Source organism: Apodemus sylvaticus, chromosome 10 (assembly GCF_947179515.1).
Source record: "Apodemus sylvaticus chromosome 10, mApoSyl1.1, whole genome shotgun sequence".
Lineage (NCBI taxonomy): Eukaryota > Metazoa > Chordata > Mammalia > Rodentia > Muridae > Apodemus > Apodemus sylvaticus.
In genome coordinates, this window is record NC_067481.1 from 63,622,260 (window position 1) to 63,649,550 (window position 27,291).

The window sequence follows — 27,291 nt, forward strand, 5'->3', positions numbered from 1 at the left end:
ACCAGACAGTCCGAGAAGAGGAAGTGGGGAGGAACAGACACCAAGACCACCGCCCATTCTTCAACCCCAACTCTGGTTAGCCATTAGCCAGAGAGCCCACCTACTTGCTCTGCACCATCTGAAGTTAGAGAGCCTCCTGCTCGTTGGTCCCAGCTCCTAGCCACCTTTGGTTGTCAGAGTACTCAGAGACTTTGGCCTGAACTCCAAGTCGCCTACTAGGTCAGGGAGTCAGCAGAGTGTGGCCACACCCAGTCTCCTCCCAGCTTTGTTTATGAAATACAGCCAGGTCCATGTAGCTAACCAGAATGGCTAAGATGAAAAACTCAGGGGACAACAGATACTGGAGAGGATGTGGGGAAAGAGGAACAAACACTTCTTCATTGCTGGTGGGATTGCAAGCTGGTAAAACCACTCTGGAAATCAGTTTGGTAGTTCCTCAGAAAATTAGACATAGTACTTACTACCTGAGGACCCAGCTATATCACTCCTGGGCATATACCCAAAAGATGCTCCAACATGTAATAAGGACACATGCTCCACTATGTTCATAGCAGCCTTATTTATAATAGCTAGAAGCTGGAAAGAACCCAGATGTCCTTCAACAGAGGAATGGATACAGAAATTGTGGTATATATACACAATGAATTCATGACATTCTTAGGCAAATGGATGGAACTAGAAAGTGCCATCCTGAGTGAGGTAACCCAATCACAAAAGAACATACATGGTATGCACTCACTGATAAGTGGATATCAAGCCAAAAGCTCAAAATAAACAATTTACAATTCACAGACCACAGGAAGCTCAAGAAGAAGGAAGACTGAAGTGGGGGGTGCTTTGGTTCCTCTGAGAAAGGGAACAAAATACTCACAGGAGCAATTATAGAGACAAAGTGTGGAGCAGAGACTGAAGGAAGGGCTACCCAGAGACTGTCCTACCTGGGGATTCATCCTATAAACAGTCACCAAACCCTGACACTATTATGGATGACAAGAAGTGCATACTGAAAGGAGCCTGTTATGGTTGTCTCTGGAGGGGCCCTGCCAGAGCCTTACAGATACAGAGGCAGATGCTAGCAGCCAACCATTGAACTGAGAGTAGGGTTCCCAATGGAGGAGATGGAGGGAGGACTAGAGGATGTGAAGGGGTTTGCAGCCCCATGGGAAGAACGATGATGTCAGTCACCCAGATGCCCCAGGGCTCCCAGGGACTGAACCATCAACAAAGGGGCACTTATGGTTCCAGCCAAAAGTGTGGCAGAGGAATGCCTTGTCGGGCATCAGTGGGAGGAGAGGTCCTTGGTCCTGTGAGGGCTCAATAGATGCTCCAGCATAGGGAAATGGAGGGGGATAGGTGGGAGTGGGTTGGGTGGAGGGGCATATACTTGGAGGAAGGGGGTGGGAGGAGGGATTGGGGGTCTTGGGGAGGGAGAAACCAGGAAAGGCTTTAGCATTTGAAATATAAATGAAGAATATATTCAATAAAAAATTTTTTTAAAAAAAGTTGCTGTGGTCATGGTGTCTCTTCACAGCAATAGGACACTGACTAAAACATTATCTGAGCCCTTTGACATCAGATGTGGAGCTATAGGATTTGTAGTTTGCCCTGCTAGGTTTCCATCTTGCTTTGACCCAGGGTTTCCTCACTGTGCCCCATTCCTCTCTTTTGGAATGGTAACATATTTTCTGTGACATTGTAGGTTGGATGTATGTAATTTGGTTTTTGATTTTATATGAGTTAAAAGAGATTGCCTTGAGTCCCAGAAGAGACTTTGAAATTGTTTGCTTTTCAAGACAGGGTTTCTCTGAGTAGCCCTGGCTGTCCTACAACTAACACACTGTAGACCACAGACAGGCTGGCCTTGAACTTAGAGATTCAACTTCCTCTGTCTCATAAGTGCTAGAGATAAAGGCATGTGCCACTGAAGTCACCACCCAGCCTTTTTTCTTTCTTTCTTTTACTTTTTATGTGCTAGGCATGAAATTGCATTGGCCACCAAGCCAGGCATCAAGCTAGGATGAACAAAGCACTGCCACCTGCTCTGCCCCTGACTGATATAAAAACAACACCAAGGTGGTTTTTTGCCCATTGCCCTGGGTTGAAACTCTGGACTTTTAAACAGTATTGAGACAGTGAAAGACTATGAAGACTTTTGAAGTTGCACTAAGTACATTTTGTGTTATGATATGGCTCCAAGCCTATGGGTCCAGGGAGCAGAATGTTATGGGTTCAATGAGAATGGCCTGTATTGGTTCATTCATTTGAACATTTGGTCCCCAGTTGGTGGAACTGCTGGGGAACGATTGGGAAGAGTAGACTTATTGGAGATGTGTCACTGGAAGAAGCTGTTCCCAGTTACCACTCTCTGCTTCTTGAATGTGGATTAGGATGTAAGCTCTCTGCTATTACTCCAGAGACATGCCTGCCTTCCTGTTGCCAGGCTTCCCACCACCATCAAGGTGCCATGGACCCATCCTCTAAAACGCCGGGCTCCCAATAAACTCTTGTATAAGTTGTTCACAGTGTCTTAGCAATAGAAAAGTAACTAAGACACCACACTAATATATCCAGCAAACTTCAACGATCATAAATGAAGGAGTAATAACTTTCTATGACAAAAGCTAAAGGGACCGAAGACCACCAAGCCAGTCCTACAGACGATACTGAATGAGGAAGAAAAATACACCCAAGAGGCTACAGAGAAGAAATTAACAAGGCTGAGACAGTTGTTAAACAGAAAAGGACTAAGAAAACATAAAAAACCAAACAAAAAACAACAAAATGACAGAGGACACAAAGATACAGCTTCCAATAACAACTGAATGTTAGCTGTCAATTCTCCTATAAAGATGCAGACCAGCATATTGGATTAGAAAACAGAATTCAGGGCTGCAGAGCACTGACTTCTCATTCAGAGGTCCTAAGTTCAATTCCCAGCAACTACATGGAGACTCACAACCATCTGAAATGGGATCCAATGTCCCCTTCTGGTATATCTGAAGAGAGCAACAGTGTACTCATATACATTATTTAACTAAATCTTGTTAAAAAGCAAGAGAGAAGAAAGTAGAATCCTTCCTTTTGTTGCCCCTAAGAAGCATCATCAAGAACAGACAGTATCCTAGAGTGAAACATGGAACTCTAGTTGCTTTCCTGTTGCTATAATAAACACCACGACCATATGAAACTTAGAGAAAGAGGGGGTTTTTTATTTTACACTTACAGATAAATAGTCTGAAGGAAGTCAGAGCAGGAACTGAAGGTAGGAACTGAAGCAGATACCAGGCAGGAAAGCTGCTTACTGGATCCCTCTGAGTCTCTCTTGGGTACATGTTCAGCTGGCTTTCTTATACAGCCCAGACTTACCTGGTGACACACCCACAGTGATGGTGCCACCTCCACATCAATCAGCAGTCATGACAATGCCCTACAGGCAAGACCACAGGCGAATCTGACCAAAGAAATTCTTCAATTGAGATGCCCGCCCCCCAGATGACAGGGGGTGTCAAGTTGACACCTATAACTAGAGGCTATAACTAGAACTGATGGGAAAAATCGTCCAAAGAAATGCAGCTAAAACCAAGCAGGTGCCACTATTCTACTCTCTGTTAAATAGACTACAAATCATATCCTGTCAGAAGAGGTAAGAACAGTCACTTCATACTGCTCACGGAAACAATATCTCAAGAGAAAATTAAAGTTCTAAATATATAAACCGACTGATTAATCCCAATACACTAACAGTCGGTGACTTTAAAACCTCCACTCTCATCATTAGACAAATTAACCTGACAAAACAAACAGTGAAACAATGTAATTAAATGGCACCATAAATCAAATGAACCTAACAGACATTTACAGGACATTTTACCCAATACACAATTTTTCTCAGTAGTTCATGGACCTTTCTCTAAAATATATCACTTATTTGGACACAAAGACATTCACAACAAATGCCAGAAAACTGAAATAATTCCTTCTATTCTACCTGACTACACTGGGATAATCAAGGGCTGAGAGATGGCTCAGTAGTTAAGAGCATTTACTGTCTTACAAAAGATCCAGGTTCAGTTCTCAGCACCTATGTGATGCTTACAATTCTAGTTCCGGTGGATCTTATATCCTTTTCTGACTCCCACAGGCTCCTGAATGCATGTGGATCACATGAAATAAATATTTTTTAAAAAGACTATAAATCGGGCTAGAGAGATGACTTAGTGGTTAAGAGCACTGATTGTTCTTCCAGAGGTCCTGAGTTCAATTCCCAGCAACCACATAGTGGCTCACAACCATCCATAATGGGTCTGACGCCCTCTTCTGGTGTGTCTGAAGTGAGCAATGGTGTACTCATATACATAAAGTAAATAAATAAATCTTTAAAAAAAGAAAAGACTAGCCGGGCAGTGGTGGCGCATGCTTGTAATCCCAGTACTTGGGAGGCTGAGGCAGGCGGATTTCTGAGTTCAAGGCCATCCTGGTCTACAGCGTGAGTTCCAGGACAGCCAGGGCTATACAGAGAAACCCTGTCTTGAAAAAAAAAAAAAAAAAAAAAAAGAAAAGACTATAAATCAGTAGCAAGAGAAATTACAGAAAACACACTTGTGGCGATTAAAGAACACACTATTCTTCGTAGGCAGAGGCAGCAAAACTCTGTTTCAGGCTTGTGTGGGCTTCACATAGTTCCAAGTCAGCAGGGCTACACAGGTAAGGGACACCTTACCTACAAAAATAAATCAAATAAAAAGAAAACCACTCTTGGAAGATGAGTCACTGAAGAAAGCAAGAAGCAAATCAGAAATTCTTACAATTGAACAAAAATAAAGACATATGCTCTTCTGGTCTTTATGAACACCTGTACATACACAGTAAGTGTGCGTGTGCGCACACACACATACATACACACATAGCAAGCACACACACACATACATACACACACACAGCAAGCATGTACACATATACACAGTACATACACATAGCAAGCACACACTCATACACAGCAAACTCACACACACACACAAGTTAAAAAAATTTAAAAAAAATTAAATCACAGAGATCTCAACCTAATAATGCAGCTTAAGTCATTTAAAAAGCAAGAACATGACACAAAACTGATAGACAAAAAGAAGTAAGGTTGAAACAGAAGTTATTGAAACAAGAACAGAAACACAAAAGGGAAGGAGCAAAAAGTTGATTATTTGAAGAGATAAGCAAGACTGACAAATCCTTAACCAGGTTAGCCCCCACAAAAAGACAACAAAAAAGCCCTGAATTAGTAAAATTAGAAATAAAGAAGAAAATAGTACAATGGATACCAAAGAAAATCATGAGCACATACCTTAACTTAAAAAACAAAAACAAAAACAAACAAACAACAACAAAAAACCCACCCCTCTGGGGTTTGTTTCTATTTGGTTGGTTTGGTTTTAGTTTTTTCAACTTAGGGATTATTTGTATCATTCTGGCTGTCTTGGAACTCAGGCTGTCGACTGGGCTGGCTTTGAACCAGAAATCCACCAACCTCTGCCTCCCAGGTGCTGGGATTAAAGGTGTGGGCTACTGAAATACCCCAACTCAAAATTCTCAAAACCCTAGCAATTAGCCTGGATATAGTGCAACTTAGAAAACTGTCAACCTTAAGATAGCACTCCCGTTGGCTTCAAAGACCAGCACTCCTGCCTGCTGCAAGGACTCTCGCCAGCTGCAGAGAGGAGCACTCCCTCTGGCTGCAAGAACAAGCACTCCCCTTGCTTCAAGGACCCCACCCCTACTCAAAGTAACTGTGTTTGCCCAAGATAACCTGTAACCTTCTGCTGAGCCATGAATTGCCGCTTGATCTCTCCATTCCTTATGACATAGATCACAGCCTAAGCATCCCCTCCCCTTTTTCTTTATGGTTTGTTTCTTTAAAAAAACCCAACAGCAGCGGCACGGGTTGAACTCCTACGTCCCTGTGTGAAACATAAGAGGGACCCCAGTGCACTGGAGAATTAAACCTCATGTGTTTGCATCAAGAACGGTCTCCCGTGAATTTTTTGGGGCGTTGTCCTATCCTGAGACTTGAGTGAGGATTTCCCAGAATTTGGGAGTCTTTCACTACCACGCCTGACTTTAATTTTTTTTTTTTTTAGTATATATAAAATGTATATATGAAACAGTATAAATGAAACAGATAAATTTCTGTATGCACAAAACCTACCAAAATTAAACCAAGATGAAATAATTTTAAAAAGCCTGTAACAAGCAATGAAACCTAAAGCAGTAATTACAAATCTGTTCACTAAAAGAAGCACAAAACCAAATGAATTCAGCACAGAATTCTACCAGAGCTTCAAAGGACTAAAATTAATACTTCTCAAATCATTCCACAAAATAGAAAAGGAAGAAACACTTCTACCCTTTAACAACGCCTGTATCATCACATGACCAAACAGAACTATAGACCAATCTTTCTGAAAAACATGAACACAAAAAATTAATAAAATCTTGCAAATAAAATTTAATAAGGCAAAGGTTTATTAACCCACTCTGCCCAGTCCTGTTCAGTGCTTTAAGCCTTGCCTAGGGTGCTAAGAAGGAAATACAGGGCCACAAACAGCAGAGGATGAGGGAAAAGTGTCCTTGTTTACAGATGGCAAGATTCTAAACTCAAGAACCCAGACTATCAGCCAACTCTGAGAGCCCGCAGCACTTTAAAACAAAGCTGCAGGCTGATCATAAAACTAACGAACAAAAGTCAGCGATCTTCCAATATATCACCGGGAAACATATCAACAGGGAAATAATCCCATTTACACTGGACACACTAGATACCACACACACACACACACACTCCAGACTGGGTTCCCAAAACCCAGATGGTGGTTCACAACCACCTGTAACTCTAGTTCCAGGGGATTTGGTGCCCCCTTCTGACCTCAATGGGCAGCAATATGCATTTCTGTATGCAGGCAAAACATTTGTATACATAAAATACAAACAAAAAGTAAAAGAAATAGACTCTGAAGAAACTTGGTTTAAAAAAAAAAAAGGAAGGAAGAAACAAAGGAACACTGGTGGAGATATCCCAGCACCTGATTTTAAATTACACCACAGAGCTGTAGTAATATAAACAGCATGATATGGTCACAGAAATAAATACACAAATCACTGGAAAAAAACAGAGGGCCTGTATGTAAGTCTATGCAACTACTGCCACCTGAATTTTGATAAAGCAAAAAATACTGACTAAAAAAGAGCATCTTCAACAACTGGTGCTGGGAAAACGGGATGTCTGCATTTAGACTAATGAACTCCATCTTTGTCTCTTACCTTGCACAAAAATCAATTCCAAATGACCAAAGACCTCAATCTGAAGTTGAGTGTGCACTCACAGATACAGGCACATATAAGGACTTTCCGACTAGGATTCTAGGCGCACAGGCAATAAGACCAACATCAGAAAATGAGACCTAGTAAATTGAAAATCCTCTGGTCTACAAGGGAAACTGTTAACTGTGGTGAAAGGCAGTCTACAGGATGGGAGACAAGCTTTGCCAACTATCAGTCTGACAGAGGACTAGTGTCTAGAATATGCAAAAAGCTTCAGAACTAACCACGATCCCAGGACCTGCCCTTACAGACAGCTGTGAGCTACCAAGGAAGGTGCCTTAGCCCTCTCTCCAGCCCCTCCTGACCCCCAAAGAATAATTTTCTAAAAAAAGGAATAAAGACACTCTTTTTCTAGCTCATGTCCAAGAAGCAAGTCCAAGGCTACCGAGACAAGCCAGCGTCAGAGCGCCTAGGAACTGAGGCCAGCAGGATCTTGCTGGAATAAGACACAGTGTGTTGTATTTGAGGCCGTAAGGCTGAGGGCAGCACATCTGAAGGAATGCAGACTGGGGTCAGTAGCAAAATGGGAAGCAAGGCTAGAGGACGCTGCACTCCAGTCCTGGGAACAGCACACGAAGCAGCTCTGCTCTCCAGTCAGCACATACTCCAGTGACCCTGCAAACAGGGTCCGAGAGAGGGTTCAGTGTCAGCCCCTGCAAAGTAGCCACTGGGAGGCAGCCATCCAGGAGCACAGTGATCACAAGGCACAGCCAGGAGGCTGAGGACCTTACGGAGGCTGACCAGTTATTACAGTTCAAAGTCTCAGCTATAATCTAAGGCAGGCTACAACAGTGACATAGGCTAATATTGTATGACATTTCCCTCCAAATTTCAACATTCCTTTTAAGGAAGAGGAGGCTCAAGAACATTGGATGATAAAGAAAAATATCACATACAGAAAAGCAGACACTCTTGAAGGCATCTATGAAGCTATATAAAAACAATTGCCGGGAGTCTCCACACTAAGGAAAGTCAGATGCTGCGAGTCTCCAGCTGCCTGCAGCCTGCTGAGAGCTCCAAGCTTGTAGTCAAATAAGCTGTCACCCATGTCAGGAGGCCACTGGGGGTGCGCTGGCCAAAAACCAGACTTGGAAACATGAGCCAGAGCCATGCTACTTTGTGACTCCTGGATGCAAGTTACCTCTGAAAGAATGACACAGACGCTACAAGACGTGTGCCACCTCAGTTAGGTCAGGCAGGGATCCAGGTAGGAACCAAGCACAACCATCGGTTTCAGAAATGGGGACAAAATAAAGCAACTCAAGATACCTGTGGCTGTCTGCCCCAGACAGTTGCTCAATAGTCACTCAATACCCATCAAGGCCTCCTATGTGCTGCCTGGACAGACACTGGGTCAGAACAAAATGAACAACTGTCCTCAGAGAAATGACAAGACAGTGGGACAGATGAACAAAGATAAATAACATGTATTAGTTATACACATAACACACCAAGCAGCTTATGGATAAAAGTAAAGCCAACAGCAATAGGAAGTGATATTTGCTTAAAAACCTAAAGAAGTGTCTATAAATCCAGAGTTCCTGAGACTGTAAAGGCCGACTGACTGTTAGAACTTCAATGATGTGGACAGGCTGAAAGAAAGGCTGTGAGTCCAGAGCCCAGATTATCTCGGGCACCATTAGCCTGCTTAGCAGTCATTTACTCCACATCTCCGTATGTGACCTAGCACCTTTGTGAACAGGAGACAAATGCGTACGAACGTACGAACTCCTAGCTTCCACCAACCAAAGGCTGAAAATGCTTTCTGTGGCTCGAGGTTGAGCTCCCCCATGTTTATGGAACCTGACCATCAGATATTTCCCCAATGTACTTGCAAAGTAACTGAATGATAGTTCCTTTTGTGGACATGGTAAAACCTCATGAAACTATTATCACATTTTTGGATTATATTTGACTCCAGAATAAACTACTTATTCCCACTATGTTTCCTGCATTGACAGCTGAGAGATAAAAATTAAAACTGAATTTCACACTTTTTCCAGTTATGTTCTGTCCATTAAAATGTTAGGCTCTTCATATTTCTTTTCTTCTTTCAGTTAACTAAGAACCAGAGGCCAGGGCCATATTAAGAATTAACAAGACTATGGCCAATGGCAGAGAAGAAAGCCTGAGACAGGAAGGAAAAGGCAGGGAAATACTGGGGGTGAGGGGGATATAGGAAGGGAAAGGAATTTCTTGGGAGTCTTGTCAGCCAAGAATCAAGAATTCCAGCAAAATTAACATCCTCTGAGGGGCCAACATTCCTTTACATACAGATGCTGAGATTGTTAAAACAGCAATGACCTACACACTACGTATGGCCTTACTCCTGTCCTGGATATTTTCTGGGAATCTCATGATCAAGACTATAACTTGTTTACAGTGAAACATCCAAACGCCTCATGCAGCCTTGGTAATCTAGGGTGTTACCTATTAAATGCACCTCAGGGCTCTTCTTCTTCTTCTTTTTTCCTGGAGACAGGATTTCTCTGTGTAGCCCTGGTGTTCTGGAACTCACTCTGTAGACCAAGCTGGCCTCGAACTCAGAAATCCACCTGCCTCTGCCTCCTGAGTGCTGGGATTAAAGGCGTGCACCACCTCTGCCTGGCATCAGGGCCCTTCTTAAAGATATAACTTCAAAACCCAGTGCCATCCAACCCCACTTCTGTGTTAAGCATATTAATGTTAGACAGCTGATCTTCAGAACTTTTTATCTTGTAACTGAATCTTCCCACCACTATACTACTTTTGATGGTGGAATTATACAGCATTTCTATGAATGGAATCATAAAAAGGTATCCTTTGGTGGCTGGCTTAGTTCACTTAGCATAACATGGTTCATTCTTAGGCAAGGTCTCACTATGTAGCCCTGACTGCCCTAGAACTCCCTATGCAGATAGACCAGGCTGGCCTTAAACTCAGATCTGCCTGCCTCTGCCTCCCAAGAGCTGGAGTTAGAGGCGTGCGCCACTATGCCCGACAGCTTTCCTTTTTAAAAGATCTATCATTTTTTACTATATGCCACACTTTCCTTCTTTCTTTCAATTTTGGTTTTCAGAGATGTTTCTCTGGGTAGCCCTCTTGTCCTGGAACTCACTCTGTAGACCAGGCTGGCCTCAAACTCGGAAATCCGCCTGCCTCTGCCTCACAGAGTGCTGGGATTACAAGTGTGCGCCACCACTGCCCGGATGATTGTCTTCTTAAAAGAAGAAGAAAGGCCGGGCGGTGGTGGCGCACGCCTGTAATCCCAGCACTCTGGGAGGCAGAGGCAGGCAGATTTCTGAGTTCGATGCCAGCCTGGTCTACAGAGGGAGTTCCAGAACAGCCAGGGCTATACACAGAAACCCTGTCTCCAAAAAACCAAATCCAAAAAACAAAAACAAAAACAAAAGAAGAAGACAATCCCATGAATATAAGCAATATGTTCACCCTACTGCCATTGCCAATATTTTGTCACTACTTCCTTCTCTTATACTTTATTGTCAGAGAGTGAGTGTCTGCACATGTGGAGGTTAGGAGTTAGGCAAGCAGTTGCACACAATGGTACATTTCTCACTCTGCTTCATAAACCTACTTGCGTGTTTCTCTCTCGAGGCCCTTTCATGCTAATAAACTACTAACTACCTGGCAATTTGTAGAGTGTGTATTAAGAGGGAAAAACTGTATTAGCTAAGAACTGACAGTTCCTCAGGAAGTAATGTTTTCATCCCTGGACAGAATACCTGAGCAACTACCTTGAAGGAGCATTCACCTGGGTTTGTGGTCTCAGAGGTTCCAGTCCACAGCAGGCTGGTTTCACGTTTCTGGGCCTGAGATTAGGCAGAACTTCAGAGTGGAAGGGCACAGTAGACCAGGGCTCTTCACCTTAGTGTCCTAAAAATTGAGAATGAATCCCTGGAAGGAAAGGGAGGGGGAGGGGAAAATGAAAATAGCAGGAGCCGGGCAGTGGTGGCACAACCTTTAATCCCAGCACTCGGGAGGCAGAGGCAAGCGGATCTCTTGAGTTTGAAGTCATCCTGGTCTACAGAGTGAGTTCCAGGATAACCATGGCTACAGAGAGAAACCATGTCTTGGGCTAGAGAGATGGCTCAGGGGTTAAGAGCACTCACTAACTGCTCTTTCAGAGGTCCTGAGTTCAATTCCTAGCAACCAGATGGTGGCTCACAACCATCTGTAATGGGATCTGATGGCTTCTTCTGGTGTGTCTAAAGAGATCTACAAATAAAAAAATACACATCTAAATAAATAAATACACATCTTTAGAAAAAAAAAAGAAACACTATCTCAAAAACAAGAAGAAGGAGAAAAAGAGAGAAAGGGAGAAAGAGTAGCACCGGCATTCCAAGTTAAGTCAGGTTGTCCTGGACTGAATTTCAGCTTAATCTCACCTCAAAGCCCTCCATGTAGTCAGTTGTCTTAGGCTGGCCTCTTTTGTGGTAAAATGACTAACACCAATAGCAACAGTAACAACAACAGTAACAACAACAGCAACAGTAACAACAACAACTGGGACTGTCCATGCCACTGAAGTCAAGAGCACTCCTGTCAACCCTCAAATCATTATGTCCAAGCCACAGACATGCACCAGTAGACTAGAGCTTAGGCTGTGGTCCTTTAATGGGTAATTAGGCCACAAACTTCCTTTCCCAAACCCCTGTGTAACTATAACTTTGAAACACACTTTGAAACACATCTTTACAACATATCTACATACAGCCATTTTGGCCAATGATGAACCACATACATGATGATGACGGGCCATAAGATTACAGTCTTCTGACATTGTAGCAATCATGGTTTGTACAAATACACAGTCAGATGTTTATGTAATGACAGCATTGCATCCAACTGCTAAGCTGCATATGGCTGTATGCTGTATGAAACAGACCAGCTTATAAAGGTGAATGACTGTGTACTCGATTAAGAACCATGCTGAGGGGGCTGGAGAGATGGCTCAGTAGTTAAGAGCACTGAATGTGCCAGGTAGTGGTGGCTCATGCCTTTAATCCTAGAACTTGGGAGGCAGAGGCAGGTGGCAGATTTCTGAGTTTGAGGCCAGCCTGGTCTACAGAGTGAGTTCCAGGACAGCCAGGACTACACAGAGAAACCCTGTCTCGAAAAAACAAACCAAAACAAACCAATAAAAAGAGCAGTGAGCTCTTCCAGAGGTCCTGAGTTCAATTCTCAGCAACCACATGGTGACTCGCAACCATCTGTACTAGGATCCAATGCCCTCTTCTGGTGTGTTTGAAACACCTACAGTCATATAATAAATAAATAAATAAATAAATAAATAAATAAATAAATAAATAAAATCTAAAAGGAAGAAAAAGAAAGCTCCCTCAAAAAAAAAGAACCATCATTCTGGATATGAACAATCGCATACTCACTCAACCAACCTCTACTCTTCTGTGTTCAGCATCAGGTTCTTTAAAGCAAGAAAGTTCCAAGCCTCAGGTTTAAGAGCTACAAGACCTCCCAGTCCTTGGCCAAAGATACCCAGATAAGACAAGCCCTGCACCTTTAAGGTGTATGCCTTCTCTACGCTCCCCAGCGTCCCTCTCTGTGGAGCCTCCTTCACTCTCCACACACTCCTTTAACTTTTACTTTTTCTCATTTAGACACATTGTTTAGTTTTCCTGATCTTCAATGTTTTCATCCATCAAAATAAACCTTGTCAGTTGGGTAGTGGCGGCACATGCCTTTAATCCCAACAATCGGGAGGCAGAGGTCTCTGAGTTCAAGACCAGCCTGGTCTACAGAAACCCTATCTTGGGTAAAAACCAAACCCAACAAAGCTTGCCAGTCACGGATGGCAGTGACACCTGCTGCTCTGGCACTGCGGAGGCTAACGCTGAGGGATGAGCTGGATGCCAGCCTAGACTCTAGAGTGACACTGTGAGATAGGGAGGAAGAAGAGGGAAAGGGGCTACGCTACGCGCTCCTCTTAGAGAGGTGTATGTGTTACTAGCACATAGTGACTTTACTATTCTTACCAAATCCCTAATTAGTTTGTAACTCAGAACTTTTTTATTCACCTTTATTTTATGTGCATTTATTTTGCCTACACATACGTCTATGTCAGAGTGTCAGACTTAGGAGTTGTAGTTATGTGCTGCCATGAGGGGGCTGGGATTTGAACCTGGGTCCTCTGGAAGAGCAGTCAGTGCCCTTAACCACTGAGCCATCTCCCCAGCCCCCTCGGGGGGAAAAATGGAGCAAAGATTCTTTCCAATATAGCAAGCAGTTTTTCAGAGTCTATTCTCCATAAGAAAAAAAGAAAATTCTTTTTTTTTTTTTTTTTTGAGACAGGGTTTCTCTGTGTAGCCCTGGCTGTCCTGGAACTCACTCTGTAGACCAGGCTGGCCCTTTAGAAATAAGAAATTTCTAAGTCTGAAAATTCGTAAAACTTTTTCCAACTCAAAAATCCAAGACTCAGCGAGGCGGGTCCTGAGCGCTGTATGAATAAACACGACGCTGAGTCGAGGCCCGAGAGCAAGTGATTGCTGACAGGGCGAAGACTATTCAGTGGTGGAGCTGTACGATGAACAGAAACCAAGAATGTAGCTCCCATTCTGAGACCGGCATTTCAGTGACGCAGACGCCTCTGAATTCTTGTCTCCTCTAAGTAAGCCCTCACCCGGCCTCCCGTAAGTCACCTTACAAAACTCACCCGTTTACTGAGGTGGACTTGGAGGGACTTTGGTCTGTCCTTGCTCTCTATCTGGAGTGAATAGACATTTTGAATCTTCAAAAAAAAAAAACTAACTCTACTGGGTGTGGCCTCAGGCTCCTGACCTTGTGACCTCCTGCCTGGGGAGTAATTGAAACTACAAGCATCCCCAAGTGCCTGGCACTAAAGATGAATCTGGGCTTCCATACTAAGCCGGAGCCCAGCACTTGTAACAATCTTTCAATAGTTTCATTTACAATGCTCAACTCAAAGGCAATCTTTTAATCTCTGAATGAGCACGGCTTGCATAGAGGAATGTATCTTAGAGCCTGCCTCCCCTCATTAATCTGCTACAGCTTAGCCCCCCCAGGCTCTTCTGAAATGAGGAGATACTACTGACTTTACTCTGTTGTGAGAGGAAAGTGGGTATCTACAATAGACAGAAAGTGCTGGGTACTCCAATTAGTTTCCCTTTTAAAGACTTATTTATTATTATATGCAAGTACACTGTGGTGTGATGTAGACACACCAGAAGAGGGCGTCAGATCTCAATACGGATGGTTGTGAGACACCATGTGGTTGCTGGGATTTGAACTCAGGACCTCTAGAAGAGCAGTGCTCTTAACCACTGAGCAATTTCACCAGCCCTATTTTTTCCCCTTCCTGCACTTCTAAAACAAGTAGATCCTGATGGCTAGTTCAAACTGTATCACTAAGGGGTCCCTTGCCACCTGCTACTTTTTTTTGTTGTTGATGTTGTTTATTTTTGTTTTTCGAGACAGGGTTTCTCTGTGTAGCCCCGACTGTCCTAGAACTCACTCTGTAGACCATGCTGGCCTCGAACTCAGAAATCCGCCTGCCTCTGCCTCCCAAGTGCTGGGATTGAAGGCGTGTGCCATCACTGCCGGGCCACCTGCTACTTCTCTAAAGCTTTCCACTACCCCCACAGGATTACAAGATTGAAAAGTCTTTACAGGAAATTCCACTAAAAGTAGTAAGTATGTGCACCATTGAGGCACAGGATACACACCTGAAATCTCTACATTACAAGCCTCCAGGAGGGCTTGTTGTCCAAAGGGCCTGCTATGGTGTGTTAGCGTTCATTATGGACAGTGGGGCGGGCCAAAGGCTCCCAGGCTGTGCTGTGTGGGAAGCTCTTAGGACAGAGGGGCCGATGAAGTTTGTGGATATCCACAGTGGAGACTCTGTTAATTACTATGTTACCATTGTCTGCACCCACCGAGTGTTGCTCAGACAGGCTGTGCTGGGTGTTTTAGTAAAGATCCTGCTGCCCTGGGCACCATGTGGTAAGACCAGCCCTAAGAAACCTCTGCTAGACCACGTGAGCATCCTGGATCCCAAAGATGAGCTCCTGCCCACCACCCCCATCTCAGAACAAAAAGGTGGGAGGCCAGAGCCATCTAACAGGTCCCAGCCAGTGCCTACAGGGTCTAGGCAGCTGCGTCTGGAGGCTAGCTGCCGTCCTGTAAAGACATTTAATAAAACATCGCACAAAGAGAAAAATAACAAAATTAAATACCCACCTGAGAGAGTGTGCAAGGTCGTGTTCGTGTGGAAAGAAGTATTAACTCTCCAATCACTATACTAAAAGCTAATGAACTTAAAGAGAAATGTATGTGTACCATGTGTTGAGAACATGCAGCCACTAGCTAAGCCCTAGCAAATAAAATCTTATTTACACTTCACTACTGCCACATTTCTAAAGTTTTAACTGAAGAAACGGTCGCTGAATGTTTAAGACATCCGCCCAAAGTTGCACCCGGTAACAGGCAGTTGGGGTTGGAAGAGTGTCTAACCTACGAAAGCTATTCTCATGGATGTTCCAGAGTCAGTATCTTGCTCGTCCTTTCTGAAAACCCATATCATCTAACCATCCCCGGGCCGGGGCGCTCCAGCCCTGCGGCCACGCCGCAGTATCCATGCATACGCGACCTAGCATGCTCTAGGCACAGGTGCCCATCCAAACCCTGAAACGCACACACAGAGACCAGGCGACCTCCGCGACGGGAGTGCCAGCCAGCATTCCAGTCCTGAACCCTGCTTCCTTCACGGTGGGGCGCCGCGGGGAACCGGAAGCCATCAGGGTCCACGGCCTCCCCAGAGCGTGCCTCGCCTCACTCAGTCACGTAAATCAGATGTACCCCGTGCCTCAGCTCTACCCAGGACACTGTCCTCCTCATTCCCCCTCACCAAGAGATTGCAACATCTCTAGCCTTTACCTAGGGGACGGAGAGACCATGGTTAATCAACTTCATGCTCCCGCCTCGGAATTGACGTAATGCAGCTTGGCTCCGTCCAATCACAACATTTAGAGAACACATGCGCTTTGGAGATGCGCCCAACAACTGTGGGTTTAGCCTTTGAGGTTTCAGTGACGTCAGTCTTCTTAAGTCCTTTACTTTAAATCTTCCGGAGGGAAATTCTAAGTAGTGGTTTGGGTTCCATGGGTTTCCAGAAAAACTTAATCTGCTCTGCAAAGCTGACTGCGTTGGCATATTGCTGTTATCTAGTACTTAGGAGATGAAGGGAGGCACCTCAGGATACAAGGTCCTCTTTCGGGTTAGGCTGCGTGACACTGCCTCAAAAAGCAAAAATAAATGCTACTGCTGTCAAGATTATTATAAACAGCGATGTGATGTTACAAAGATGGGGAGAGTGGGGCTTGTTTTTCTTTTCTTTCTTTCTTTTTTTTTTTTTTAAGGAAATTAGGAACAGACCTACACATAAGTAGTCACTTTTCCTTCCAATAAGTAGCCACGTTTAACACAACTAGTAAGTACTATTCTAGTATTATTAGATGATATTATACTATAGCACTATTATAATATTAGTACTATTGATAGTGCTAAGTCTAGGAACTTTCTTTTTCTTCTTTCTCCCCAACCCCGTGTGTGTGTGTGTGTGTGTGTGTGTGTGTGTGTTTTATGTACCCTTGTCTATCTTGGAACTTGCTCTCTACACCAGGCTGACCTTGAACTCACAGAGATATGCTGATCTCTGCCTCCCAAGTGCTGTGAGTTCAAGACTAGCCTGGTCTACATAGCGAGTTTTAGGATAGCCAGGGCTATAGAAAGACCTTGTCTCAAAATAATAATTATAACAATAACAACAACACAATTAAGACAGTGAAAAAGCAATAAAACTTGTGATACATATAGCTGGAAATAAATTTTATTTCAAAAGATACAAAGTTTGCAAAAAGAATATTCTTTTAGTTTTTTAAGACAGGGTTTCTCGGGCTGAAGAGATGGCTCAGTGGTTAAGAGCACTCACTCACTGCTCTTCTGAAGGTCCTGAGTTCAAATCCCAGCAACCACATGGTGGCTCACAACCATCTGTAATGAGATCTGATGCCCTCTTCTGGAGTGTCTGAAGAAAGCTACAGTGTACTTACATATAAATAAATAAAACTTAAAAAAAAAAAAAAAAGACAGGGTTTCTCTGTGTAGCCACAGCTGTCCTGGAATTCACTCTATAAACCAGGCTGGCCTCAGAAATCTGCCTGCCTCTGCCTCCTGAGTGCCTCTGCCTCCTGCCTGCCTCTGCCTCCTGCCTGCCTCTGCCTCCTGAGTGCCGCTATTGCCTAGCAAATTTATTTTATGTTCATTGTTGTCTATTTATTATAGATGGGAGGAGGTTGCATGAAGATATTTTCATGCAAGTTTATAATGTACTTTAGGCACATCCCCCTCCATTCTCCCTAGCCTCCCCTCTCATCTCCTGATTACAATGCAATTAACTGTGTATGCCATTTCACAGCTATCTTTCCTAATCAATTGTGTTTGTATTAAATCCTTACAAGTATCCACAAGATCTGGAAATATCGTGGAATACTTATCTTGTTATTGTCTGTTTTCTTCTTATGACTCCATTTATTTATTTATTTAAAGATTTATTTATTTATTGTATGTGAGTACACTGCTGCTCTCTTCAGACACACACCAGAAGAGGACATCAGACCCCATTACAGATGGTTGTGAGCCACCATGTGGTTGCTGGGAATTAAACTCAGGACCTCTGGAAGAGCAATCAGTGCTCTTAACCACTGAACCATCTCTCCTGCCCCATGTTTGTTTTCTTACTTTCATTTTGAGAAATAAGATCTTCCTAAGTTTTCCAGCCTAGACTCAATAGACTCAGCCATCCACCTGCCTCAGCCTCCTAAGCAAAAGCCTGTTCTCTCTAGCAAAGGACCAGGAAAGCATCAGCTTAGACAGGAAGACAACTTCCAGACAACAACAGTTCAACTCTTTCAAACCAGAGGGAAAAGCCTCCAGCCCTACTCCATGTTTGCTGAGTACAAAACAGCCTAGGAAGCCTCTCATGCCATTTTTCCCCTCTGAGGGAAGTCTGAGGGAAGTCTGAGGGAAGGACATAGCTGAGCTGGACTTCCAGATGCTCTTGTCCAACAGGGTCAGTGGGCCAACAGGGGAACCTGGGCTTCCACCCCCACTTACATGTAAAGAGTCACACACCCCCACCCCACCCCCGCTTCTCTGTGTGATGTAAGCCAAAGCCAGGTAGAGAGTCTGGATTTTCATCACTCCTTACTGATAACAAGGCCACTTCCCACGTGTGAAAAGAGGCCATGCAGGGGGCAATAACTAGATACTCTTTCCCCTCCCAGCCAAGGCAGTGTCAATGGAGACTTACGAGAAGTCTGGACTTCCGTTTTACCAAATGGTAATAAAGAGTTCCTCTAGGTGTCAGTGAAGGACCAGTGGAACACACGTCTACCCTCATCTATCTGCCAATGGTGGAAAGGTGTGAGATTCCCCCCACCCCCACCCCCACCAAAGCATTGTCCAAGGAAGCAGCTTAAACTGAAAATGGAAGCAGGATTCAGAATCTTACGGTACGTAGAAGTCCAGATTTCTGTCAAAAAGCATGAGCTTTGGGCTAGGAATATAGCACAATGGTGGAGCACTTGTGACCATAAGCAATGCGCTCAATTCTATCACTAGCACAAGAACAAAAAGTAAAAAGCATACATTTTTATTAAGAAACTGATTTTTTTCCTTTTAACCTTTTTTATGTTTTTTATTAGTCCTTTGAGAATTTTGTACAATACTTTTTTAAAGATTTGTCTATGTATGTGAATACATTGTCGTTCTCTTCAGACACACTAGAAGAGGGTGTCAGATCCTATTACAGATGGTTGTGCTGGGCGGTGGTGGCGCATGCCTTTAATCCTAGCACTTGGGAGGCAGAGGCAGGCAGATTTCTGAGTTCGAGGCCACCCTGGTCTACAGAGTGAGTTCCAGGACAGACAGGGCTACACAGAGAAACCCTGTCTCAAAAACAAAAAAGCAGAAGGAAGGAAGGAAGAAAGAAAGAAAGAAAGAAAGAAAGAAAGAAAGAAAGAAAGAAAGAAAGAAAGAAAGAAAGAAAGAAAGAAAGAAAGAAAGAAAGAAAGAAAGAAAAAGAAAACTCATTATATGTATGGCTGCCTCACCTACATGTATTTTTTTTTTCCTACATGTATTTCTATGTACTAAGAGTCTCCAGAAGAGGGCATCAGATATACTGAGACTGGAGGTACCTGTGAGTGTGAGCTGCCCTGTGGGTACTGGGAATTTGAACTGGGTTCTCTGAAGAGCAGCCAGTGCGCTTAACTACTGAGCCATTCTTCCAGACCACTCCCCACCCTCAAGAGAGAGCTTTTAGATGTAGCTAAGACAGCGAAAAGAGGGACGTTTAGGGCACTAAATGCTTAAAGGAGAATATTTTTTAATCTAATGAGCTTAGAAATTATGTGAATCCAAAGACTCAATCCAAGCCCTGAAAAATAACTAAAACAGGAAAATGTGTCAGTCAAGCCTGGAGCTGCTTCTTTGTCCTGAAACTAAAGCGGGGTGCTTGTGTGCATGCGCGTGTGGGAACAGAGCGCATGCGCATGTGGGAACAGATGTCCCGGCTTCACAGGTTTGGTCCCTCTGGGCCTTCACCAGCTGTTAGTAATCAGCCCAGAAAGAAGAGCTGAGGGTATACTAAGTTGCATAGACAATTTCCTTTGTTGTTGTTGTTGCTGCTGCTGCTATGTTTCAAAACAGGCTTTCTCTGTGTGGCTCTTGGATATCTTAGAACATACTCTGTAGACCAACTCAGAGATCTGCCTGCCTCTGCCTCCCCAATACTGAGGTTAAAGGCATGCGCCATTGCTGCCTAGCTGCATAGACCATTTTTCTTTTCTTTTCTTTCTTTCTTTCTTTCTTTCTTTCTTTCTTTCTTTCTTTCTTTCTTTCTTTCTTTCTTTCTTTTTTTCTTTCTTTTTTTTTTTTTTGGTTGTTGTTTTTTGAGACAGGTTTCTCTGTATAGCCCTGGCTGTCCTGGAACTCACTCTGTAGACCAGGCTGGCCTTGAACTCAGAAATCCGACTGCCTCTGTCTCCCAAGTGCTGAGATTAAAGACGTGCACCGCCACCGCCTGGCGACCATTTCTGATTAACCTAAAATAGCAACATCTTCCTTCCCAGAAGGCCCTAATTCACATATCTAACCTTGGACTCAACTATTCTCTTTTTGTCTGTGCTGTGAAATGGGGTCAGATCCCAGAGTGGGAGGTCTTGCTGAAAGTTCTAAGCTAATTATTCAGTGGAACTCCCCATAGTGATTCTTGCTGCTCTCAAAAACATCTTGCCACAAATATTTTCCTTTCTTTGTTTCTGGATACTGCTAACCCATCTTCCTTTGTTCCTTTTTAAACCATTTTATATTTGATTACATGTATGTTTCTGTGTCTCTGTGTGGGGATATGTATATAAATACAGCACCCTTGGAGATCAGAAAAGGTCATTGGATCCCCAGGAGCTGGAGTGAGTGTTGTCCCATGTGAATGCTAGGAAATGAATTCAGGTGTTCAGCAAAAGCAGTACATGTGCCAGATGGTGGCTGTGCACGCCTTTAATCCCACCACTCAGGAGATCAATCAATCATTAGGCCTAATGCAACAGAAAAGCTAGGTAAAGGTCTCATAACCTCAGACTGGAAAAACAGTAATATTAGTACTTCCTGCCTCCAGGGCCTCTCCCCCTCCTCCAGGGCCTCTCCCTTCCTATCTCACTTGCTTTGAACCTCTTTCCAATGCAAGCTTAGACAATGTATCCCTTTCTGGATCCATTGACAGGTGATCCATCAACAACAGCTGCCTTTGGGAACCACAAAGAAACGAGACTCAGGTGACAATGGCCAGAGGAACATCTGCTTGGTCCTGGATCAGCAAGCTAAGAAGTTTCATGGATGGGCTGGAGAGATGGATCAGTGGATAAGGGCGCTAACTGCTCTTCCGAAGGTCCTGTGTTCAAATCCCAGCAACCACATGGTGGTTCACAACCATCCGTAATGAGATCTGACACCCTCTTTTGGAGTGTCTGAAGATAGCTACAGTGTACTTACATATAATAAATAAATAAATAGATAAATAAATAAATAAATAAAAAGAAGTTTCATGGATATTCTATTAGTTTAGGATTCTCCAAAGGAACAAAGCTCAATATTTTTTATATAGATACAAAACATAAACACACACACACACACACACACACACACACAAAGAGAGATAGAAAAATAGGGAGAATTGATAAAACATATACATATATATATATACATATATATGGATGCAGTCCAGGTAGTCCTACAAAGTCCTTCTCACTATGGAAAAGCCAGAATCTGCTAGTTCATTCCATGAGGTTGGCTGTCTCAGCAGTCTCCGTCTGGTCCTGGAGTCCTTGGAGGATTCCTAGAGAGTTGCTGGCTTTCAGTCTACATTGGAATCCTAAAGAAGTTGGACATAGCTCCAGCCCCAGCACCAGCACAAATGAACTTGCCAGCAAGAGTAGGGGCAAGCAGGAAGAAAAGCAAAGCTTCCTTCTCCCATGTTCTTTCTGGGTTGCCATCCGAAGATTAGTTCTGCTCTCCTTAGCTCTATGCTCCTATTCAGTATGAAGCAACAGTGTACAGGGCGATCCTCTGAGCTACCATCTTCAGGAGTTCATCTGGGCCTGCTTGAAACTGACCATTCATAAAGGATGGGGAGGAAAAGTCATGGAACTCTCATCTGAGTCTCCAGCTACCCTCCCAACAAGTTGTATGCAGTTCTTCCCTTGGAGCCTGGGAGGGGCTAGAGTATATAGGAATGTAAGAAGCAAGAGAGGGGAGCTCCATCTATGGGGCCACAGGTTAGCCATCATCCCTGCAGGGTACAGACCTTTCTGTATGACAGCTTTAAGGTCACCAACTCTTGCCTGTAATCCCTAACCAATTTCCCTGTAAGCAAGCCTATTCATTGGTCCCCTCAAGTGTACCTCGGTAGGATCAGACTTTGATTTGTCATGTGACTCTGAGGGGTGAGTAGATGTTTCCTTAGCATGCCCAATAAAACCCAGGGTGATGTAACTGCAGGCTTTTCTACTTGTATCCCACTTCCTGAAATAGTGACTCTGAGACTTAATTATATGGGAATGCCTAGGCCACAAGCTTTGGCTCATTCCTCAACTAACCCTGGGCTCATAACTTAATTAACCTGTTTATTCTGTTCTGTGAGATCCACATGGCTGGTTACCTCTTCTCAGTTTCATGTACCTGTCTCCTCAGAGTTGATCTCCTCCTGCACCTGACTCTATCCCACAGTTTCGCTCTCCCTACCAGAACTCCCACCTCCTGTTTCCTGACTCAGCTCATAGGCCAATCAGCCTTTTATTGACAGGTGATGTTTCCATAAAGTATACAAGAGATTCTTTCTACTGGATGAAAATTCTTGGAATAAGCAGTACCATGAAGGCTGATCTTCTGCCTTGCACTATCATAAGAAATTAAGGAGAAAAGTTTCTCGGGAAAACTGAGACAAACAAATTTAACTTAGTTTAGCCACCCGGAACTCAACCTATGTATACACTCTTCTAATAATACATTTGGCAGCCCAGAACACTCATCTGAATGTACAACACATATACACAATCTCTCTGAACAATGTACCTTGCAACTTGTTAGCAACCTAGGGAATCCACTCTTGTTAGGCTGCATGCACATCTCATTCTAAGCAATGGAAGAAGTTTCCATAATCCCAGCACTTGGGAGGCAGAGGCAGGTGGATTTCTGAGTCCAAGGCCAGCCTGGTCTACAGAGTGAGTTCCAGGACAGCCAGGAATATAGAGAGAAACCCTGTCTCAAAAAAGCCAAAAAAAAAAAAAGTTTCCCTTGTCAAGTGGTGGTAGCACACATCTTTAATCCCAGAGGGAGAGACAGGCAGATCTCTGTGAGTTTCAAGGCCAGGCTGGTCTACAAGACTGAGTTCCAGGACAGCCAAGAGTACACAGTGAAACCCTGTCTCTAAAAAAACAAAAGTTTCCCTTAATTATCCTTAAACTTGGATTCTATTCCGTTCTACTCTACTTCTGTTCAGGTACAAGAGATGGACGGTTCATCCGGCCTGACTTGGTTTTGTGTACAGGCAACCTGGGCCTTCAATGTGAAGTTTAGAGGAAATCCTTTATTCTCCATTCTATGCTTTGACTACAAGTAGTTGCTTTTTTTTTTTTTGAGACAGGGTCTCTCTGTGTAGCCCTGGCTGTCCTGGAACTCCCTCTGTAGACCAGGCTGGCCTCGAACTCAGAAATCCTCTTGCCTCTGCCTCCCAGAGCGCTGGGATTACAGGCGTGCCATGCGCCACCACTGCCAGCAAGTAGTTGCATTTTAGATGCTGTCGTAAAGCACTACTCTCTGAGCTGTCATGGTCATAACAACGGCAGCAAACAACTCAAAAGATCAGGTCTGTTAACTGTTGCCGTTCCTACATAGAAGGAGGTGGAGAGTCCCTGGACTTTGCCTTAGTCAACAGTGGCAGTAGAAAGCAAACAGTTTTGTTAATAATTAAGCATTGATCCAAAAAAGTGGTGTGTATTAATCAATTGTTCACATAATTATAAAGGCAGAAAGAAATCTTACCTCCTTATATAGCCAAATTGTCATGACCCAACACATACCTTATTTCCATGGGAAACAATTAGTCCTAAAGTCAAGGGCTTTGACAACATTATCTATTATGTACTTGATCCTTACTTTTCCCAGTAATCGGTGTGATCATCTGTGTAAAAAAGACAAAGACAAAGACAAAGACAAAGACAAAGATAAAAAGCAAAATACTGTACCCTAGCAGTGGGATTCTAACTACTTGGAGCCTGAGGATTCGATGAGGATGACTTCTTTTATATTTATTTATTTATTTATTTATTTAGAGACAGAATCTCAGTATATAGCCTTAGTTGCTCTGCAAGTCACTATGTAGATCAGGCTGACTTTGAACTCATGAAGATCTGCCTGTCTCTGCATCCCGAGTGCAGGGACTAAAGGTGAGTGCCATCACACTCAGGCATGATGATTTCCAATACCTTACACAGACAGAATCTAATGCCTAATTTCACCTGGCACCTCACTAAATGGCCAACTTAGTGACTCAAGTTAGTGAGTTGCCAAAACAAAACAAGTTTACTAGAATTCTCTATATGGTCAGAGATGACCTTAGACTTCTGATCCTTTTGCATCTAATTCCCAAGTATTGGGACAGGATTGCACCACTGTGGCCAGTTTATGCAGTATTGGGGATGGAACCCAGGCTTCTTGCAGACTTGCACTTTATCGACTGAGTTATATTTCCCCAACCTCACGGTGTTGTGTCTATCTTTGTTAGACCTTTGTTTAATAAAGCCAGAAAGCTGGCTCATCAGGTAAAGACACTTACCACTAAGCCTGACACCCTGAGTTCAGTTCCCAAATTTGTTTTCTGACCTCCACATATGCATTATGCCATACCTCTTCCATACATAAATTAATGTAAATTTAAAAACCTTTGTATCCTTTTGGGACTTTCCTCTCAGTATTTACTCTTTGGGTATTACAGTCAAAACAACTTATGCTAGATTTGTGCCTCTATCCAAAAGAAAAGCAAACTTCTTAGTAAGGAGGTAAGGTTTTTCTGTTTTGTTTTGTTATTGTGGGTTTTTTCCCTTTATTTTTACATGCATGGATAGAACACAAGCATTCAGTGCCCAGGGAGGCCAGAAAAGGGTAGCAGATCCCCAGGATTGAAGTTACACGTGGTTGTGATCCACCCTGTAGGTGCTGAGAATTGATCCCATGATCCCTCAGAAAAGAACAGCCAGTGCTTCTAACAGCCGAGCCATCTCTCCGGAACTGGGTTTTGTTTTTGCTGTTTGTTATTTTGAGTCTAGGTCTCAGTATGTAGCAGAGACTGGCCTCAAACTCCTTCCTAATCCTGCCCCAGCCTCCCAGTGTTTGGGATTATAGACACAGGTCATCACACAAAAGTGATTTGTTTTGGGTTTTTGTTGTTGTTGGTGGTGGTGGTAGTAGTGGTTATGGTTTTGTTTGTTTGTTTGTTTGTTTGTTGAGAGAAGTGTTCTCTGTGTATCCCTGGCTGTCCTGGAACTCACTCTGCAGACCAGACTGGCCTCAAACTCAGAGATCCTCCAGCTTCAACAACCAAAGTATTCATTGGGTTCCACCACTGCCTGGCTCAGGCTGACTTTCAATTTACCATCCTCTGTTCCTGCCTCTCAAGAATTGGAATTATAGACATGCCCCACCAACCCTAGCTACATTTCAAGTCCTTGGAAAAGATACCTCTATCAAATTGATAGACTATCTAGCTAGGTTGATGTGTTTTTCCAAGAATGGGGAGAAAACAATAGCAAGTTTTCCCATAGGTAAGTCCCCAGTGACAGTCGAGGGAGAGAAGCTCTAATTTCCACTGGATAATTATACCTCTTCAGCTTCTTTGTGTCCTGACAAGGACAAGCTTCCTTTTTGCTGGTGTGCACTCTGGGAAGCGGTGGGGCAGAATGGATTATCTCTAAGCAAAAGAGGCATTTGGCAAAGTCCTTTTTTTTTTTAAATGTACTTATGTATTTTATTTACATGAGCACAGTACCACTCTCTTTAGATACACCAGTAGAGGGATCAGATCACATTGCAAGTTTTTGTGAGTCACTGAGTTGCTGGGACTTGAACTCAGGACTTCCAGAAGAGCAGTTAGTAATCGTAACCCCTGAGCCACCTCTGCAGTCCCTGGCAAACTCCTTTGATTCCAAGTAAGTGTGAGTAGCAAAAGTAACAGTGACTTGTGAGACCTCCTATGGGTTTCTCCCACTCTCACTGTTTTTCCACAAGCTTTTCTGAATTAGGTTTTCTTTTTTAGTTTTTGAGACAGCCTATCACTATGTAGCCCTGGTTAGTCTGGAACTGCTATGTAGACCAGGCTGCACCTGCAACCTACAATGATACTTTTGTCTCTACCCCATGCATGCGGGGATTATAGGGCTAGTCACTATGTCTGATCTTTTGGAATGTCACACTGTAACACAACCCCAGATTTAGTAGGCCTCAATAGACCCCCAACTTACAATCAGGGTTGGTTCCTGCGTGATGGTGGGGAGGGGATGCCCCCCATCCCATCCCACCCTCTCCTGCCATTTTTGTTTTGTTTTGTTTTTGTTTTTGTTTTGTGTGTTTTTTTGAGACAGGTTTCTCTGTATAGCCCTAGCTGTCCTGGAACTCCCTCTGTAGACCAGGCTGGCCTCAAACTCAGAAATCTGCCTGCCTCTGCCTCCCAAGTGCTGGGATTACAGGCGTGCGCCACCACGCCCGGCCCCTCCTGCCATTAAGGGGAGGGGAATGCACATAGGCAGGGAAGATAGCCCCCCCATCACCCATAAGCATTCCCTCTGCTTCTGTGCCTGCTCCAAGCAGCCCCACGGAAGGGGAAAACTTGCCCACTATGAGATCATGTTTGGAAGACCTCCCCCACCACTCAGGCTCAGAGTCCAGTGGTTGGCAGAACTCTCTAACTGTTCCTTTATTCTGATGCCTGCTATTCCGCCTTCTGGATTAATAAATCTGGATAACAGCAATATTACCGAGCCTCTGGGACTACTTTGTGGGCATGTACCAATGGTTTGACTAAAGGTACCTCTTCTGATGCTTACCAAACTAAGTAGATAGGTTCACCAGGACCTGGAGGTATTAAAAGATTCAGTTTCTAAATTAAAACAACAGTTTGATACCCTTGTAAAAATGTTCCTGCAAATTTGGAGGGCCTTAGATTTCTCATGTGGTTAAAAAAAATTAAGTATGGCTTTGAGAGAAACCTGTTGCTTCCGTGCTAATAGATTTGGAATAACTAGGGAAAATCTTGCCAATGTTGAGGAAATAATTGGT

The 27,291-nt window shown here is 43.6% G+C and overlaps 1 protein-coding gene across 6 annotated transcripts in view; it reads right to left on the reverse strand.

Annotated features, from left to right (window-relative positions):
* Window positions 1-16,392, reverse strand: part of Dhrs7b (dehydrogenase/reductase 7B) — a 35,671-nt gene extending 19,279 nt beyond the window's left edge. Inside the window, exons 1-2 of one of the 6 annotated variants that reach the window (XM_052197134.1) lie at window positions 16,282-16,386; window positions 11,091-11,262 (exon numbers count right to left, since the gene is read on the reverse strand). Coding sequence is in view for 1 of the 6 variants with exons in the window: in XM_052197131.1 (XP_052053091.1) it covers window positions 16,282-16,301 (20 nt within the window). In the remaining 5 variants the exon portion in view is untranslated. Of the gene's footprint in view, window positions 1-11,090; window positions 11,263-15,585; window positions 16,257-16,281 lie in introns of those variants that run through there. The other 5 variants (XM_052197135.1, XM_052197132.1, XM_052197133.1 and 2 more) reach the window with 5 other exon arrangements.
* Between the last annotated feature and the right edge of the window lie 10,899 nt (window positions 16,393-27,291).